At 34.4% G+C, this 20,390-nt stretch overlaps 1 protein-coding gene across 2 annotated transcripts in view; it reads right to left on the minus strand.

Moving 5' to 3' along the window:
* RAB5A (RAB5A, member RAS oncogene family) overlaps positions 1-20,390 on the minus strand; it is a 29,574-nt gene that overhangs the window by 1,554 nt on the left and 7,630 nt on the right. Inside the window, exons 3-5 of one of the 2 annotated variants that reach the window (XM_026006434.2) lie at positions 5,560-5,711; positions 5,137-5,259; positions 3,464-3,557 (exon numbers count right to left, since the gene is read on the minus strand). In XM_026006434.2, the coding sequence (XP_025862219.1) occupies positions 3,464-3,557; positions 5,137-5,259; positions 5,560-5,711 (369 nt within the window). The remainder of the gene's footprint in view (positions 1-3,463; positions 3,558-5,136; positions 5,260-5,559; positions 5,712-20,390) is intronic. The other variant, XM_072726748.1, reaches the window with a different exon arrangement.

The following is a 20,390-nucleotide window of genomic DNA, read 5'->3' on the forward strand; positions in this document are numbered from 1 at the left end:
TCTTTTCTAATTGCTTACTAAATATCTACTAGATAATACCAAATACTCTTCATTCGTCAGTCCTCAGTGAGGTTAGTGGGTTAAGGGAAGGGTAAGATAGGGAACAGTTACATATAATTAAAACTTAAGTTAACTATATTTAATTTTTTACATATATTCAGTTAGCAATACCAGAATAGTAGTACTTTATTTCATAATCTTTAATACTTCTATTGTTTAAAGAAAATCTAAGTTAATAATAAAAAAAAAAAGAAAATCTAAGTTAATAAAGATGATGGCCAGCCAATTATTTATAAAGAATCTTAGCTTGTATCAATGATCTCCAGACTGCCACATATACTTTCTGGAACAAGTCAGGATATAAACAACAAATGCCATCACTGTCACCCCAGAAGTACTGGTCCTCTATCGTGCTACATAATTATCACCCCAAATTCTGACAGATCACATCTATTTTCTTCTGGCTTACACATACTTAACTCTTCAAACATCTACCATGTTCCTCATTTACGGATGATTAAAAACCCTAATCCGATTCACTAGTAGCTCTGCCTAGTCTAAGGAAGACTTGATTCTGAAGTCTCTACTTCAAAAAATGATTTCCAGTCCTGAGCTGGATGATCTTGGCTTGTCACATTTGGACAAAGCTCTCAATTAGCAGTTACAGTTTTAGTTCTACTAAGCTTTATATAGCTAATACAGAGCGCTGGAGCCTGGATTCCACTGATTTAAAAACATACCTGTTAGATACAGTCTGCTTTGAATCCAAAAATCCTTCATGTGCTGGATTCACTAAATATTAACTATCTCTGAGAGTACTGACTGTAAGTGTACTAGACACACTATATCAACCTTGGGGAAAAGACTATTATGGGTGAATTCTAGCTTTACCTTACTATTGGCTCAGGTTACACAAAAGTTGAACATGCTCGACCTTCAATATCTAAATGTCTAGTTGCACTTTAGATCTTTTGTAATATTCCACATGAACATTAATCATCTTTAGAATCCTAGATGCTGGGCTAGGCAATGGAAGTTTGGGAAGAAAAGCCTTCACCTTGGACTACTTCTCTGGAAATGGCACTAAGGATGGAAGGGTAAATGGTAATAAATTAGCAAATTTCCAGTCAAATACATTTTCAAACAAAGGCTTGTAGGGACAAAGAATAGGCTAACATTTATAAACTTTATTATAATTTATATTTTGGACTAAGATCATTTCTCCCTTTACCTACTTTTCAATGGGTCTTCTGTAATTAGAGCTGAGTGAAATTAGGAGGTTGAAGGAAATAAACTAGAATAAGGAACTTTTAAGCTTCTATTTGGTAAACTTATACTGTGTGAAAATAAACTAAAATACAGCTTAGAAGTCTCAGAAGCAGCCCTCTATCTCTATCTCATATCTTATTTAATATTACCAAAGTAAAGCTAGTACTACTTGTTTGGTATATGGGCAATTGGAGCTTACCATTTGCCCCTGAATTAGGCTCTTAAGAGGCTAAAAATCCAAATGAAGTTAATGAAGATGTGCAATGAAAGAAGTCATGTAAGCAAAATCTTATCAAATTGAAAGCAGATTATAAAATTATTGTAGACCTTTCTCCTACTAAATGACTATATTCTCTACAGGAAATCATTAAGAGTAAAAATAATGAGTGTACTGTACTGTGTGATCTAAGTTACCTATCTGGTAAACAACTAGAAAGGCCACAATTCAATTTAATGCTTGGTATTTCTTTCAAGGAAAGAAACATTATAATTTCAGAAAAATAACTGAAAGTTCTAATATGTAGACTATCTTCTGATTGGAAAAATATATTACCAGCACATCTAAATAAAAGGATAAAAGTCCATATGCGGGTGCCTGGCTGGCTCAATCAGTACAGTGTGACTCTTGATCTCCACGTCATATATTCAAGCACCACATTAGATGCAGATTACTTAAAAAAATAATAAGCAAGCAAGCCCATCTGGTGGTATCTTAATACTATCAGAAAAGTTTAAAGTTCATTCAGCCTGATTTGAGGCTATTATTCCCTTGATTTCTGTTACTGGCTTTTCAGATGTGGTTCTGAATGTAATTTTGTGTTCTACTTATAAAAAGAGCATATTGTCATATAATCCTCCACAAGTATTTCCCTAATAAACTTTAAGCCTGAGTTTTTCAGTAAAATATTTTACACAACAGGCAATTTTTTTCCTAATGAGCCTAAATGAGCTACCATTAAAACTCTCTCATCTAGTGAAAGATATTTTAACAGTACTTGCAGCATTTACTGTATTTTCTTTAGCCTCTGAATCAGCTGTTAATTGGTTAATTTGTATGACTTCAATAAAAGGACTATTTCTTATTTGGGGATAAGTTTGTGGGCACCCTAGTTAATAATCATTGCCATATAATAAACATATTTTGGAATGAGAAGAGTGCTTGGTGCATAAATAGTGCAGACACAGTAAAATGCAAAAGCCACCCAAGTAGCCAATTCTCACAGAATCCTCACCTTAAGATTACTGGAAGGAGGTTAGGATCAATAGAAATACTTTTATTTTTGTTACAGAAAATAGGAAGCTTCCTTATTAGTGTTCCAATTTCATTACTTATAATCAACAAACGTGGAATCACAATCTTAACACATAAAATTACCTTAGGGAAAAGGTAAGAGCACTGCATAGGTTAAATGATCAGAGGTAATATGAAGCATGTTATTTTATTTTCCATCTTTCTGTGCCTCAATAATTTGAAATTTTGTTACAATATTTGCATATTTGTCAATAATCAGTGATTTAAAACTAATGTGAGAAACAAAAATAGTGTTTATTCATGGCAAAATAGAGATGAAAATAGTTACTGATCAGTGAGAAAGTAATCTCTTTATGTCTTTATGTTATACTGATAAATATTGCTCTGAGCTTATTTATCCAAAATTATTTATCCAAATTTCTCATTGAAATATTTAGAAAATCCATCTGCTTGAACTATTAGCTCAAAAAAAGTCCAGGCTTTCAATTTACCTAGAAGAAACTTAAACTGAAAAGTATTACAACTTAATAGATAATAAACAGTCTTTCAAATTTAACATTACTAACAAAGTAATTCTTGGTGGAAAGGATCTAGAATAGTAGTAGAATCATTAAAAAAAATGACTACTTTTAAAAATACTTCTCAAAATTATTTACCAAAAAAGTAAGAATTTTTTTTTAAAAGATTTTATTTATTTATTCATGAAAGACACAGAGAGAGAGGCAGAGATACAGGAGAAGCAGGCTCCCCATGCGGGGAGCATGTGGGTCTTGATCCCAGGTCCCCAGGATCACAGCCTGGGCCAAAGGTGGCACCAAGCTGCTGGGCCACCGGGGTTGCCCAGAGTAAGAATTTTTAAAAAGAAGACAGTCAAACCAAATATGCTACAGTGTAAGTATTATTGCCTATATATACTGCTTGAAAAAAAACAAACAAACTTACCTATTGCCATGAATATTTCATTTACATTCATCGATGTTTTAGCTGATGTCTCCATGAATAATAAACTGTTGTCATCTGCATAGGACTGTGCTTCCTGTTTATAAAACAAAAAAATGATATATATATCCTTTGCGCATACTATAGCTGACTTATTTTTGTTATAGAATAAGAGGCTTCCTTATTACTACTCCAACTTGATTACCTAGAATTAGCAAATATATAATAATTAAGGTAAAAGAGGTAAGAGATCTCTTGTAGGATACCTTTTCAGTTCTTTTGCCTTAACTTCCTGCAGTGTCCCCATTCTGATTCACCTAGGCTCACACTAAATTTGATTTCAAATAGTTCCAGAGGGTGGAAAACTGTCTATTCTAAACATAAAATTCTCTTTGATCTCTACAGCAAATTTTATTTATGCTTATTACTTTCAATGAAGTCAAAGGGAATCCAAATATCTAATGGCTATATTTTAATTCTTAGTATGTCATAAATCATTCCTTTAAAAATTATATTACTAGTCTACATTTTTGTCATGATTTACAGTTTGCATGTATTATTGCCTTTGATCCTCACAGTTGTGTGAAGAGCAACCAATCATCTTTCCCATTTAATGAAAAATATGAGGTTCCTTTGAACTCTTATGTGAGAAGGCCACTTTTGACTATAACTTATAACTTAATCTTACTTCCCACTCTATGCTGGGGAGATAACCATCTTAGAGAATAGATATTATACCCCACATGATAGTAACTAGAATTAAATAAAAATCACAGGTGCAACTTGCTCAACTTACTACCTAAAGGTGCAGGAAATATTAGTTCCCTTTCTCAGTCTACATATTCCATCATAGCCATCATCAAAGAGAATTACCCTATCACTCATTATATATATATGTGTGTGTGTGTATATATATACATAAATATATATATATAAATATATATATATATATATGCCACAACAAACCTTTCTGAGAGGTTGAAGAGGAAGAGAAAAGGGAAAGTTTAAACTAGAGACATTTGTTTTTAAGTAATTGTACTTTATTTTGTAGCAGGGAACATTCTTGGTTAGCTATATTAAATAACATATAAAGTGGGTTTTTTGAGCCTTTATTTTTGAAGGCTTATTTAAGAACCACATATGTGTAAGCTGTATATGTATATGTGGTTATGTATATATGTGCTGATATAAATACTGGCAGATAAATAAAAAGGGATACTAAAATATGTATGGGGTGGAGGGATTAGGGTAGGAGGCAATCACCTTTTGCTTTATATATTTCTGCACTATTTGTCAACAACTACTTCTTTTATAATTATTTAGGTCAACAATTTTTTTTTTTTTTTTAAGAGAGGTGGGTAGGAGGGAGGGAGGGAAAGAGTATCGAGCAGTCTCTGCGTCTGAGATCATGACCTGAGCCAAAACCAAGAGTCAGATACTTAACTGACTGAGCTGCCCAGGCACCCCACTCAACAAAATCTTTGAATCAATTTATATACACAATTATGTAAAGACATTTAAAAATTCAGATTTATCATAAGAAACATATTACATATAGTAGGTCCATATTTGCATAAAAATTTGTTTTCTATTCTTTACATGGTTTTAAAATTGTAACTAATTCAAGTGTAGATACAGTAGAAAAATTTACCATACATATGTGCCTTCAAACATACCTGGAAATCGACAGCTCTTTTATTTGCAAGATCAGCCTTGTTTCCTGATAAAGCTATTACAATGTTAGGACTGGCTTGCCTCTGAAGTTCTTTAACCCAGTTTTTGGCTCTGGCAAAGGACTCCTTGGGAAACAAAGAAACAGCTATTTGGCACAGGCTCAAAAAATGGTTAGGAAGTGTCTTTGTAAGACAAGGCTTTAAAGACTCTTCAATGTGACTCTTGGAAAGAAAATCTTAGGACTATTGTATTATTTGAGACACTTTAATCCTTTTTTTAATCAGCTCTTCTAAACTCATAAAAACTTTGGCAGAAATGTCATACTTGGCTACCCAAAAAAAGGGTCTTAAAAAATCTTTAATCAAAAATGAGTATCAAAAATGTATATTCAAACTAGTTACAATGTAGAATACATTTCTACTTACCTCATTTGTGATATCATATACAACTATGGCTGCTTGTGCTCCTCTGTAGTACATTGGTGCTAAGCTATGGTATCGTTCTTGACCAGCTGTATCCCATATTTCAAACTTTACTGTTGTATCATCAAGACACACAGTTTGGGTTAGAAAAGCAGCTGAAAGAAGAAAATATCTGTAATAAGCTGATCAGTTCTCCCCTAATATTTTTATAATACAGAAAACACCAGGAAACATGACATGACATATTCCATATACACAGTTAATAGTGGCTTGTGATACTTCAAAGATCTGTGCTTTAGAGCTTGATACACATATATGCTTATGTAAGACCTTCAGATTAAAATCACAGATTCAAAGATTTTTCTACACTCTTAATAAGTTTATTGTAATAGTAAGTTTAATACACATTTCTTAAATTGCTTTACACATTGTAAATTTGAAATTTTAAAAATTTAAAACAATTTAAGAAAAATATATATTGATATTCTTGAAAAACTGCACGGAGGTAGGTGGAAGAGAAAGGACTGGCATACCTGTAACTACCATCTACACTGTCAACACAATGCCCCCTCCTCCATTCTCCTGATATTTTTTGGCATAATCTGGGGATTTATTAGTTCCAGACCTATATCACTAAATTTTTTTGTTATGATATTTTCCCTTCAAAACATAGCACTTTAAGTTTTAGAACTGCTATGATCTCAACCTGGACTTAATTTATTAACTATACACTCAATATTAACTCCTAGCAGTTTCAATCCTTAAATTTTGCATGTGCTTTTTTTTATCGGTTCTTTTCTCAGATTTTTAACAAGAAAGTATACTTTTTAAAAGTAATCTCTATGCCAAACATGGGGCACTTGAACTCACAAGCCCAAGAGCAAGTCACAAGCTCTACCAACTGAGCCAGCCAGGCACCCCAAGAAAGCATTTTATAGTGATATTATTGTTTTTAAAGCTAAGAAGTTGCTGTCCAATCTTACAGAATGCCCATTATGATCCTCTTAGTTTTAGGAATAAACATCAAGAAAAACACTGAGATAGATATTCACAAAAAATGAAAAGCCATCAATTTACCAAAAAGGTTATAATCAAGTGATTTGAACTTTAAAAAAGTGTTGCCCGCTGCACTAAAATAAAGATACTTGGGAACAAGACCTACATATAGCCGTTCTTAGTAGCATGCTGACACATTAGTTCTTTTCCTTCATTAGCTTCAGTAGTTAAGGCCCTGTTGCTCTATCATTCATGTTAGTATGCCCCTACCTTTTATTTTCAGCTCTAGGTGTGATACTGAACTCTTTCTCCTAAACTGGTGTGAAATTAAAGTCATAAAATTGTCTAGAACTCTGTCCTATCATTCAAGAGAGTTATGATCCACTTCTGTAAATTGCAGTTTATCTAGTAATGTCAATTTTTTAATAAGTGATTAACTAGTTAATGTCAAATGAGCTGAATAAGCTAAGTCTAATTAGATATACATTTATTTTTACATTAAATATAACATTTATTTTTCACAGTATTTTTATTAGGTCAACTGGTTGCTGGCTTCGTATTAGCAACCATAACCTCAGTTTTGCAAACATCATAATTGGAAATTTATTTTAAGCAAATTCTAATTAATAGTTTTGTGAATTCTCAGAAGTGGCTAGTCATAATTAAAATATATTCTAATTCATCAACCCTTTTTAACATATAAAATTAGCAAAAATATCCATTTTCTTAAATCCTGTATATATGGTAAAGGATTCCAAAAAAGTACTATATCTCTTTTTCAGTCATGAAAGGTTCTCCTGCAGAATCAAAAAAATATTTCAAAACATTGAAATTGTTATTTTTCCATAAAAATAAAACTGTATTTTTCCATAAAATGAAAAGGAGATAAAAATGGATCACAAAATATAAGCCATTTCTCAAGTACAGTTTGATGCAACTTAAAAAAGAAAAATCTGGATTACAATTTGCATTCAGACTTTGTTTTCTCTTTTCTATGATCACAAAATATACCGGTAGGAAAAACATTCATTTGTACTTACATAAATCAACCCTAGGCTCAGAAATATATCTATCAGTTATGCTGCCTTAAAGGAAATATAATCTGATTCTTGAACACAAAAGATATCACAAAATGCTACTACTCTTTTCTATAAATGTATGTACAAAAATGACAAAATACAGGCAAAGAAATTTCAACAAGTACATTAAAAGAACAGCCATGACCAAGTAGATTTATAAACACAAAGCTATCACTGACCAACAGGCTAAAAAAGAAAAATCATATATTTAAACAAATTACAAAAGGGCAGCTGAGGCAATATCCATTCCTAATACACATGTAGGATTCTTCATTAAAGTTTATCAAGTGTCCATTCTATCTGTAAGTCTGAAATTAGCATTTTGTTTAATAGTAAAGCTCTTAATCAGTCTCTCTAAATCTAGAAACCAAACAAAAATATCCACTATCACCATTATTTCAAATATCCTTATAATAAAATAGGTTTTTAAGAAAAGAGATTATTTGTAACAGGCAAGACTGAAAAAATAATTCAAAGGCTAAGAAAGTCCAGACAAAAATGAATTCTTTAAACTGGCTAAAACATGTTAAAGTCAACAGCCTTACGACACACTGCCAATAACCAGGTTTTCAATGCTATGCTGGGAGGAGAAAGGATCCCAATCATATTAACAAAGAACAAGAACAATCAATTCACTCAACTCCTCTTAGAAACCATCCATCATCACCCATTTTATAGCTCCCACTTCTCTGCAATGAACATTTTCACACTTTTTATAATCACTGATTTATATCTTTTTCCTTTAGACTGGAAGTTTTCTTGAGAAATTACTGTTAGCTATTCTTTTCCATACCCAACATCTAAAAATCTCCAGTCATGTAAATATTCGAAACATTTGCTACATGAAGTTCGTGAAAGATATGTGGCACTATTTTGGGGATTCTTAAATAACATCTGAATAGACAAACAGTTCCCAAATGGGGAAAAAAATGGACATTTCAAAAGGCCTCTACTCAAGTCATTATATAACACAATCTCAAACAAAGTATCATCAAGATCATTTTAACTTGGTAATACCATACTGTTGTTCATGTAGTATGATACACAGAGCATAATGTTGGAGGAGGAGAAATGGACCAGTATTTCGAGGCCAGGGAAAACAATTAAAAGTGTTGTAGGGCCACAAGGACAGAAATACTGTTTGTTATGGAAGAATTCAGTATTATTATAAACATTATATACTGCAAGACCATCATGATTCCTTAAAGTTCTCAAGTTTTCAAATACTTCCCCCATAAAACTCAGTGAAGTACGGATGACATCTTCAAATCCTTAATGCTTCTAAAATTACATTGTTAGTCATTTATAAGGTTATAAAATAAATTCTGACACTCAAAATATAAACTACTACATAATACTGTAGCAACATTAACCACCACAAACTTACCTGAATCTGCACAACCACTTTAATTTATCCAAAACGTCTATTTTCTGGCTAAGAACCATCACTTTCTTAGACCTCTTCATTTTTTCTTCATCACCAGCACTAGCAGTTGGTTTTCTTTTCGGGCCCATATTTCACAAAGAAACAGCTTTTATCACTTCGAGAGTTACTGTGTACGCGACGACAAGTAGAGAAAAACAAAGCTGCGTTGAGATGCGGGTGCTGGCCTGTCTAATAGGCTCCCTCTTTGAGCTACATGATCAGTTCCTATTGGTAAGCCTGGCAGCAAGCAACACTTCAATCTCAGCAAAACTACAAATTAGTGAATCACAGACCTTGCAGTCCAGCTGAGAATAGCTGAAACTATAAATGTTAAATCTGCAAATACCAAAGGCCTACAATGGGTAAGACCTTCATAAATAGTAAGCAAGGAAGAGCCACTGCAATATACTGGGCAAGGGAAAAAAATATCCAAATCAACAGCATTAACCAAAAGTTAACAACTCAGAAAAAAAAGTTTAACAAATAAAATGATTCTACATGAATTAAACAGAAGGGACTAAAAGCAAAAAACCAAGGAACCAATACCATCCCAACCCTCAACTTCTTATCAAATTTGATGAAAAAGAATTACCTTATTAGAATTAACCAAAAATTCTATAAGATTATCAATTTGAGGGCAGCCGAGGTGGCTCAGCGGTTTAGCACCGCCTTCAGCCCAGGGCCTGATCCTAGAGACCCAGGATTGAGTCCCACATCAGGCTCCCTGCATGGAGCCTGCTTCTCCCTCTGCCTCTCTCTGTATGTCTCTCATGAATAAATAAATTTTTTAAAAACTTAAAAAAAAAAAAAGATTATCAATTTGATTACATAAAAATTTGAGATTTCATTTGCAAACATGTATCATACACCCAAAACACAGGGGTGAAGACATTTTAAAAAAATTTCTAGAGTATTAAGAGATTAAGTTTTAGAGAAAAATTCCAAAAGCATTAAGGATAAATGTGTCAAGAAAATTCACAAGAGGAATAAACATTAAAAAAATAAGTCAACATCACTAGTAATAAACAAAATCATTCTTCCAGCAAAAGTTGAAAAGAAAAAAGGCTCTTTTACCAAACTTAGCAAAAAGAAAAAACTTAAACGGTAGGGCACAAGCTCACACACTGCTGCTGACACTAAGTAAATGTTTTGAAAATAACTTTGCCAACATGTAGCAAAGCCATGAAAATGCTCATACTTAATTAGTCTAGTATCTCATGGAATCTCCAAAAGATGGTATGAGGAGCAGGAGAGTAGGGACAACAAACCTCGATGCTCGAAGAATTTTCGTATTTAACAGAAACAACCTAAAATGTATAAATAAAAAAGTACTGGTGGCTTGGCAGGTATTAAGTAGCAATTAAATAAACGGTTATAAAATGACCTGTTCAAATGCCAAAAAAAAAAAAATATATATATATATTTTTTTCTTCCTGGTAGATATGGTAACATCTATGTAAAAACATGACCAGGAAAGCACAGAAGAAACTAAAAAACAATAGTGTCTTCATAGTAGGATCATGACTGAAAGTTCTCCCTGGAAACAGTGACTTTGAGTAGTAGTGGATTTGTGGCCTTTTAAAAGGCTCTTACTGAAAGGTAAGAATATAATTGCTAGACAAGAGAAGGGCCTTGCAAGGTTCAGGTTCTCAGAAGTAGATCAAAAATCCAAATGAGACTGTTTGGAAGTGATTTAAGGAGAAACAAAGGTTTTTAGAGACAAGGAATTTAATAACTGAGTTCAATGGGTCTGGATCAAGCTTCAAGATGAATATCCAATCAGGGAGGAGGATGGCTGGGACTGACCACGTAGCCGCAAGAACCAGGTACCAAAATTATCAGGGTAGAAAATGGCTTGCTAGGAAATGAGTTATCAACAACAGTAATCTAATATAGTGAGTTTTCTCACATAAGCACTGATTTCTGATAAAATTTTACACAGAAGAAAATATGGATAGTCTAGAGCTGACAAGCAAAATAAAAAACTGAGCCCATTTTTCCCCCATTAACATCATCTGTGCATAGTGAAGAATACTCAGTTGATTATGGCAGCAAAAACCATGTATTCATGAAAGAATTACATTTCAATTAATGTAGGAAGAAGGGTGATAAAAAAGATTAGGCAGAGACGAAACAGTGACAAAGCACAAAAAGGAAATAATCCAAAAGCAAATCCATCTTATGAGATGATCTATAAATACTAATTGCATAGGATTCATTCTAAAAAAAAAAAAAAAAAAAAAAAAATCAATGAGCAACTGTTAAAGAGATTGATATCCAGAATAAAGATATCCTAGAACTCAGCAACACGAAAAACTCAAACCACCTAATTAAAAAAATGGGCAAAGAAATTTAATAGACATTTGTCCAAAGAAGATATACAAGTGAGTGAGAAGATGCTTAACACCACTAATATCTGGATCCACTACTCAGTGGAAAATAGAAAATACCACAATGAGATGCCACTTCACACTCATTAGGAGAGCTAGTAACAAAAACAACAGAAATCAAGAGTTGGCTTTCAAAGATATGGAAAAACTGGAAACCTTGTGCACTGATGGGACTATAAAATGGTATACTGCTATGGACAATGGCAAAAATATTAAACAGAATCACCAGATGATCCAGCAATTCCACTTCTGAGTATACATCCAAAAGATGTGAAAACAAGGACTTGAACAGACATTGCATTATCAACGTTCAGAGCAGTGTTACCCACAATAGCCAGGAGGTGGAAAAAAACCTAAGAATCGAAAATGAAGGATCAATGAAAGATAAAGCAAAATGTGGTGTTAGACGTGATGGAACATTACTCTGCCTTAGAAAGGAAATTGTGACACCTTAGAATATGATGAATCAATCTTGCTGACAGGCTAAGTGAAATAAGCCAGTCACAAAAATACAAAAATATTGTACAATTTCCCTTATATGAAATTTCTAGAACAGTGAAATTCATAGAAAGAAAGCAGAATAGTATTTGCTATGGGCAGGGGTGGGGAGAATGGTTAAGTTATTGTTTAATAAGCAGAGTTTCAGTTGGGGAAAGATGAGTGCTGATGGCTGCACAACGTTAATGTACTTACTGCCACAGAACTGTACACTTAACAAAATGTTTAAACTGTAAAATTTATATTTTGCTATTTTACAACAGAAATAACTTAGCAACATCTAAAGTTCATTTGCTGTTGCCAAATGAACTGTAATCCTGGAAACTATTACATCCAACTATCCTAATGGAATCCACTAACCAGGACATAAGGAGCTAGTCACATGTCACCTGCTGAACAGAATACTAGTATTTCTGATACTAAACTAATGCACATTCTTTTAAAATTACTCTTAAGAGTTTCATTTTAGTTAGTATCAAGTTTGTGCCTCAAACCTGAACACCCTAGGATGAACTGGTAAGAACCAGTATCTGAAACTTCAAGGCTAAGAACCTGTGCTTGCCCCACCAAGGGTCCTAACCTTTTAAAGTCTTTACTTAATAGACTAGGTTTATATAGCAAGGATGCATCGAATAAAAAACTGGAAGCAGAATGAACACATTACAAAGAGGAAAGGTGAAGAGATGGCAGAAAGGGGAGAGGTTGTTAGAAGTTATTAAATTGTATCAGACAAATGCTCTCCAAGGAATAGCAATAGAGAAAAAAATTAATGAAATTAAGTTAGTTTTAAGAGATAAGTATCTATGAAGGACACTTAATCTGTGGACAACAGGTACTTTATTAAATAGTTTAAATAGTACTTTATTAAATTTCCAATATATGCAAGGAAAAGAGGACTTCCGTTTCTGATACTGCAGGTATGGAGCTTAGAAGTTGCCACTCCACTCTAATATGTAAAAAGATGAACAAACTGAAAAGCCGACAACTCTTGTATCTGTAAGAAAAGTGTCGTAGGGCAATCTGCTGCTCCCAAAATTGGACAGAAAGGTGGATACAGTAAGGACACATCTCAGAGCAGAAGGCTGGGGAAACCAGCTCAGGTAGAAAAACTGGAGTTGTAACTGACAAATTGCTGGAAATTAGGTGTGGCCAAGTCAGTTAAAAACTCCAGAGGTGGGACACCTGGGTGGCTCAGTCGTTGAGCATCTGTCTACCTTTGGCTCAAAGCCCTGATCCTGGTCCTGGGATTGAGTCCCACGTCAGGCTCCCTCTGGGGAGCCTGCTTCTCCCTCGGCCTATATGTGTCTCTTCCTCTCTCTCTCTCTGTATCTCATGAATAAATAAAATCTTAAAAAAAAAAAAAAAAAAAAACTCCAGAGGCAGCAAAAATAAACAATTCAGGCTACATCAAACTAGAAAGCTTTTGTACTGCAAAGGAAATCATCAACAAAATGCAAAGGCAACCTACTGAATGGAAGAAAATATTTGCAAATGATATATCCAATGAGGGGTTAATATCCAAAATACATGAAGAACTCATATAACTCATCACCCAAAAAAAACGATCTGATTAAAAAATGGACAGAGGAACTAAAGGTTTTTCCAAAAAAGACATTCAGATGGCTAACAGACATATGAAAAGATGCTTGACATCACTAATCATCAGGGAAATGCAATTCAAAATCACAATGTACTGTCATCTCACACTAGTCAGAATGGCTAATTAAAAAACAAGAAACAAGAAGTGTTGGTGAGGAAGTGGGGCAATGGCAACTCTAGTGCACTGCTGGTGGGAATGTAAACCAGAACAAACACTACAGAAAGCATTAAAAAAAACATTTTAAAATATCAAAAACAGTAACACACAATCCATTAATCCTGCCTGTGGGTATTTACCTAAAGAAAATGAAAATGCTTATTCAAGAAAGAGAAAGCTTCTTTCCCACTTCTCTTTAGTGACACCCCTTCTCCATCGACTTCAAGAACCTAGTATTTAATGCTTCCAGAGAGAACTTTCCAGCATTACTTGCCTTGAAAATGACTCTTTAATGTTTAGCAATGAACCTATCCACTAAGTCAACTTAAGTGCTAATATCTGAGAATTTTACAACATAGGAATGAAAAAGGACAAGTTAAAGAAGGGAGGAGAGACAAGGAGGACTTTAATGCCCAGAGTAAGTTACAGGAAACCTGCAATCCTAAACACAATTATTTAAGCCAAACAACACATGAAGAAATTGGAAGTATCTCCAAGGGAGGAAAAAAGTGATGAGAAGACTGGAATCCTTTTGATCCCATCATCATTTGATAAAATTACTTTTGGTTCACTAACCACATCTAGAAATTGATCTTACAGAATTAAGTCCAGGGTGGAAAAAAGTTCCAAAAAAATACCCACTATTAATATAATTACCTAAAACAGCAAACAAAAATGCAAACATTAAACATCCAACAGTAAGAGTACAATTAAAGAATGTGAGATTACCAGTTACTGAAATAAATATGAACACAACACGGAGATATTGAGAAATTATCATTAATAAATGAAACAGAATAGCATGCCTATTACAAATGAATTCACAGAAGAGTAGCATGAAGTTACAGTTAACAGAAAAAGGAAACACAATGGGCTCTAAAAAATAAGATTCTTGATCTCATTCATAATATGGGAAAAATGGGGGGATCCCTGGGTAGCTCAACAGTTTAGCGCCTGCCTTCGGCCCAGGGTGTGATCCTGGAATCCCGGGATTGAGTCCCATTTCGGGCTCCCTGCATGGAGCCTGCTTCTCCCTCTGCCTGTGTCTCTGTCTCTCTCTCATGAATAAATAAAATATTTTTTAAAAAATGGGAAAAATGTACAGTAAAAAATGCAAAAAAAAAAAAAAAAGCAAAATGGCAAAATCTCCAAGTACCTTGAGATAGTAAAGTAACAAGTATTCTGTGCACTGTTGTTGAAGGGCTGTCTGGAAAATTTTATCAGAATTACAAATAAATGTAAACTCTGACAAAGGCAATCAACTTCTAGAAATTTACACTATAGAAATACTTGGAATACGTGAGAAATGACTGAATTATTTACTGCACTACTGTTAACAGCCAAAAATATAAAACAATGTGCAAATTCAAAACTAGAGAACCAATTTAAATATACATCAATATGATCCATGCAATGAAATACTGTTACAGCCAAGAAAAATGAAGATGCTCTTCCTAAAGTGATATGAATAGGTCTTTGACAGATTGTGTTTTCCAAGATGGCTTCAACATTTCCTACACCACATTCTTCTTACATGATACCGCACACTCCTTTTAAATGTGTGAGCCTGTGACTAGTACATAATTGATGCTATCTCTGTGACTTCTGGGGATAGGTCATGAAAGGTCGCCCAGCTTCACCTGGTACTTTTTGGGACACTCATTCTTGAACCTAGCCATCATGCTGTGAGGAAACCCAAGTCAGGTGGCAAAGACCACATGTAGGTGTTGTGGCTGAGGCAGCAGCTGAGATGGTTCTCTAGCCCCAGCACTGACAGCTACCCATGAGAACAGAAAACCACCTACAAAGCTCACTCAACTCCCAGAACCATAAGAGGATAAATCATATTGCTCTAAATCATGAAATCTGTGGTCATCTGTCTCTGAGCAGTAAATAACTGCAATAGTATAAAGTAAAAAATATGATACATTATTGTGGCCCTGATGTTTCAAATTGCACAGGGTAGAGAGTATATAGATTTAAAGTAATAGTAACTTTCCAAGGATAGACAACAAAGTTACATTGTCTCTGGGGAAAATAATTGAATGGGGTAGAATACAGTAGGAAGAGTTTTCAGTGTAATGTCATATAGCCATGGTAAGGTCCATATGAAACTTGTAAAAATGCTGAGAAATGCTAACAGTGGCCAATAATTATATATTGACTTGAATCCAATATCAACAGATTATCCTTGTAAGTCCAAAAGTACCTGCTATCTTCAACAGTGGAAACCATGAATTACTGGTTCTTTACTCTATATTACCTTCAAGAGGGTGAAATGCTGTTCAACACTTCAAAAATTCTGTTCTAAAAAAAAAAAATTCTGTTCTACAATACTTGTAAAACATGAAGGATAATTCCTTATTTCCAAAATCCAATGTCTGACTTCAATAGCACTCTTATCTTGAGGAATTTAATAATTTGTTTGCTGGAGTTCATATCTACATCAAGATAGCCAATGATCAAAATCCCAAAACCTCTGCAATTACTCCTATTGCTTTTCTCACTCTTATACATTCTTATTCTCCTCTACCAAGAAACCTGTAATAAAAAGCTCTCAATTGATGACTCCAAATTATGTTATCCTATGATAAATTCAGCATATACCATAAGATTGCATGTAAATAACATCAGATTATGGTGTAAGATGCAAAAGGGGAAAAGAAACATTTTTCAAGGGACACCTGGGTGGCTCAGCAGTTGAGCGTCTGCCTTTGGCTCAGGGCGTGATCCTGGGGGGGGCGGGGGGGGGGGGTTCAGGATCAGGATCAAGTTCTCCATCAGGCTCCCCGCAGGTAGCCTACTTCTCCTTCTGCATATGTCACTGCCCCTCTCTGTCTCTCATGAATAAATAAATAAAATCTTAAAAAAAAAAAAAAAAAAAACATTTTTCAAGACCAAAGTTTTCCTGTATTTTTATCAAATCAGAATTCTTATTCTATTAAAAGCAAACTGTAAAAGCTTCCCACCTCACCACACCCAATCATCATCCAAAACAAGTATCTTTTATGGGCCTCTGGTGTCTATAAAAGGCCAATCATCCACAAACCTTAAATGCTCAGAACAGAGTCAACAACAGAAAAGGTAGCAAAATAGACTGAATGTAACCAAAACTGATGTCATAAAGTCCAAGCCACAAAGCTTATGAATACTTAGATTTTTTTCAGTATGTAATTGAGAATATACTTCTTTTATATATACATTTATGTCCTCTTTGGGGATATATATAAAAATAAATAAAACAGGAAGATAACTGGAAGTTTAGGCCTAATTTAAATAGTGGTAGGTAGGGCAGCCCCGGTGGCTCAGCGGTTTAGCGCCGCCTTCAGCCCAGGGCGTGATCCTGGAGACCTGGGATTGAGTCCCACGTCAGGCTCCCTGCATGGAGCCTGCTTCTCCATCTGCCTGTGTCTCTCTGCCTCTCTCCATCTCTCTGTCTCTCATGAATAAATAAAATCTTAAAAAAAATAAATTAAAAAAATAGTGGTATGTAATATAATTTTTCATACCTTATGTGTACTCCCATCCTAAACCATAAGATCATCTTTGATTTCTAGTACTTAGCACAATGCTAGGCACTTGGTAAATTTATTGAGAAAATGAATTTGAAAAGAAGTTTCACAGTCTTACTTCCCAGTACATGACAGAATAAAGTAGCAAATTAGTAAATCAACAGAGGCTATTCACTAGTTAGAGCTAACTGGCAAAAATCATTGTACCTAACAGCTCTGAACACTTCAGCAGCACCAGAGGGCAATGAATGAATGAATGTTCAAAATCCCAAATTATGAAATAAATTTTAAGAGAAAAAGATTAAATTGTATTGGTTGTATAATATGGAGGAGAGTACACACTAAAAACAAAGTTTTGCTCTTTAGGAATCCTTATTTAGTTCAATCCTCTCATTTTACAAACATGCAAATAGGACTCACATAAGTGTTCAAAGAAGGGTATCAGGATTAGAAACAAGTTTACAGACTCCTAATCTATAGCAATGTTTAAGTAGTTGCAGGTAACATTTTAAACTGTTTAAACAGTTAAAACTGTTAGGATACTGGAGAATTGATGTTTAGACTGTTTAAAAATCATTTTTTAGAGCATAACTGGTACAAGCTAATACAAAGTAGCAAATCTCGGGCAGCCCAGGTGGCTCAGCGGTTTAGCGCCACCTTCAGCCCAGGGTGTGATCCTGGAGACCCGGGATCGAGTCCCGCGTCGGGCTCCCTGCATGGAGCCTGCTTCTCCCTCTGCCTCTCTCTCTCTCTCTCTCTGTCTCATGAATAAATAAATAAAATCTAAAAAAAAGAAAGAAAGAAAGAAAGAAAGAAAGAAAGAGAAAAAAAAAGTAGCAAATCTCTACCAACTTCTCAGGGTAATATAACCTATCTCAAATAGGGACTGAATATATACTTCTAGAAGGTAAACAGTATTATATGCATAAAGATAATATTTTTCCACTTGAAACCAATGATTAACTTCCACAAATTTTAATCCTCACTGTATTAGAAAGAACAATGAACATTTCAAGCACTATTTTTCTCACCAATTAAAAACTATACGCTAGGGGGATCCCTGGGTGGCGCAGCGGTTTAGCGCCTGCCTTTGGCCCAGGGCGCGATCCTGGAGACCCGGGATCGAATCCCATGTCGGGCTCCCGGTGCATGGAGCCTGCTTCTCCCTCTGCCTGTGTCTCTGTCTCTCATTCTCTCTGTGTGTGACTATCATAAAAAAAAAAATTAAAAAAAAAATTAAAAAAAAAAAAAAAACTATACGCTATGTATTCCGTCCTTTCTGAACAGTATTTTTAACTGAAGGCCACCCTGGAGGCTCAGTTAAATGTCCAACTCTTGATTTCCACTCAGGTCATGATTTCAGGGTTGTGAGATGGAGCCTGATGTGGAGCTCCATGCTTAAGATTAAGATTCTCTCCCTCTCCCCATCCTGCACCGCTTGCCTGTGCTCTCTTTAAAAAAAAAAGTATTTGAGAGCAATGTGTAGATGAAACGATAAAGGCAATATATGTACAGGTTACAATTACAGATCTTCCTTGATTCATGAAGGGGTTACTCCCAATAAACCTATCATCAAGTTGAAAATAGTCAAAGTAAAAAATACACCCAACCTACCTTAGCTTAAATGTGCTCAGAACACTTATGTTAACCTACAGCTGGACAAAATCATCTAACACAATCTTATAAAGTGTTGAATATCTCATGTAATTTTTTATTTTATTATTTTATTTTATTTTTATTTTTTTATCATGTAATTTTTTGAATACTGTACTAAATATGAAAAATGGAATGGTTGTTACTGGTACAGAATGGCTCTGAGTGTATCGGTTATTTACCCTTGTGATCATGTGGCTGACTGGGAGCTAGGACACGCTGCCACAGCCAAGCATCACAAGAGTACTGTACTGAATATTGCCAACCTGGAAGAAAATCAAAATTCAAAGTATAGTTTTTACTGTCTGTATTGCTTTTGCACCATGATGAAGTTGAAAAAGCTTAACTAAAACCACTATAAACTGGGGGTCATCTATATACAGACTAGTGTTTCTGAAGGCTAACAAGTGAAGGGCAAATAATAGAAAGCTTACTACTACAGTAAGAAAATGACATTCCGATTCAAATTTTCTGGCTGGCTTTTCTTTCTCAGTTTAGGAAGCAAATTTAATATCTGAATACATTTAGTATTCTATTTAACAGTATAATTTCTCTTAGAAAACTTCCACAAATAACTTAGTTCACGTGGGTGGCATGCATTTAACATAATGTACATGACTAACCACTTTATGAAAACCAATAAATGGAGGGGGAAAATTAGTAAGAATTTACCATGCAGAATTTTAAGAAATTGTGAATGCTCATACTATCTACTTACATGAATCTGCAGAAACTTCATTTTTAGGAAGGCTCAAATTTAGTAATAAGTATTTGCTTATAAGGTTTTTAAAATCCTCTTTGTTCCTATAATTTTTAATGAGAAGCTTTATTTTCCAATAAAAGAAAATCTAAACATAAAATTGTTTTAACATTGTCAAATCCTAAAATCAAATGCCATGCATTAGATGGAATAGTCATGATTCCAAAATAATGCCACGTTGTGACAATACAACAGGGACAAAAATGACTCAGCAAAAAGTACTGGTGGTGACGGTAGTGGTAATAGTTTAAATAAGCATTTTACTCTGTGCTAGGCACTGTAGCCAGGAAATTTATATGTACTTTCATTTAATCCTTACCAAAAACTTTTCAAGTTAGGTATCATTATTTTCATTCGTGTAAGAGGAAAATAAAGCCAAGTATGAGTTTCCTAATATCATGCAGCTGGTATGTACTAAGTGCTGGAACTACAATTTAAAAAGGCACTTGTTACCCTAATTAATTTAGGGTATAATCAGTCCTGGATTACTTGTGACACTAAGGGGGAACAGCACTGGTACAGATAACTGAAAAACTACAGATATTTTAAAGTCCCTTAGTAGAGAGAAGGCAGAGCAACACAGATGGGATAGAAGGAGCCATACTCTCTTTAAAGGGCCTAAATAGGTTAACAGATTTGTGGAAAGGGGTTTCCATACAAAGAGATACAAATAATATTTGATATAACCAGGACAAAATACTTGTAATCTTCAAACTGGAGGAGTGGGATGAATAACACATTTTTAAAAACCCTACCCTGTCAGT

Source organism: Vulpes vulpes, chromosome 11 (genome assembly GCF_048418805.1).
Source record: "Vulpes vulpes isolate BD-2025 chromosome 11, VulVul3, whole genome shotgun sequence".
Taxonomy (NCBI): domain Eukaryota; kingdom Metazoa; phylum Chordata; class Mammalia; order Carnivora; family Canidae; genus Vulpes; species Vulpes vulpes.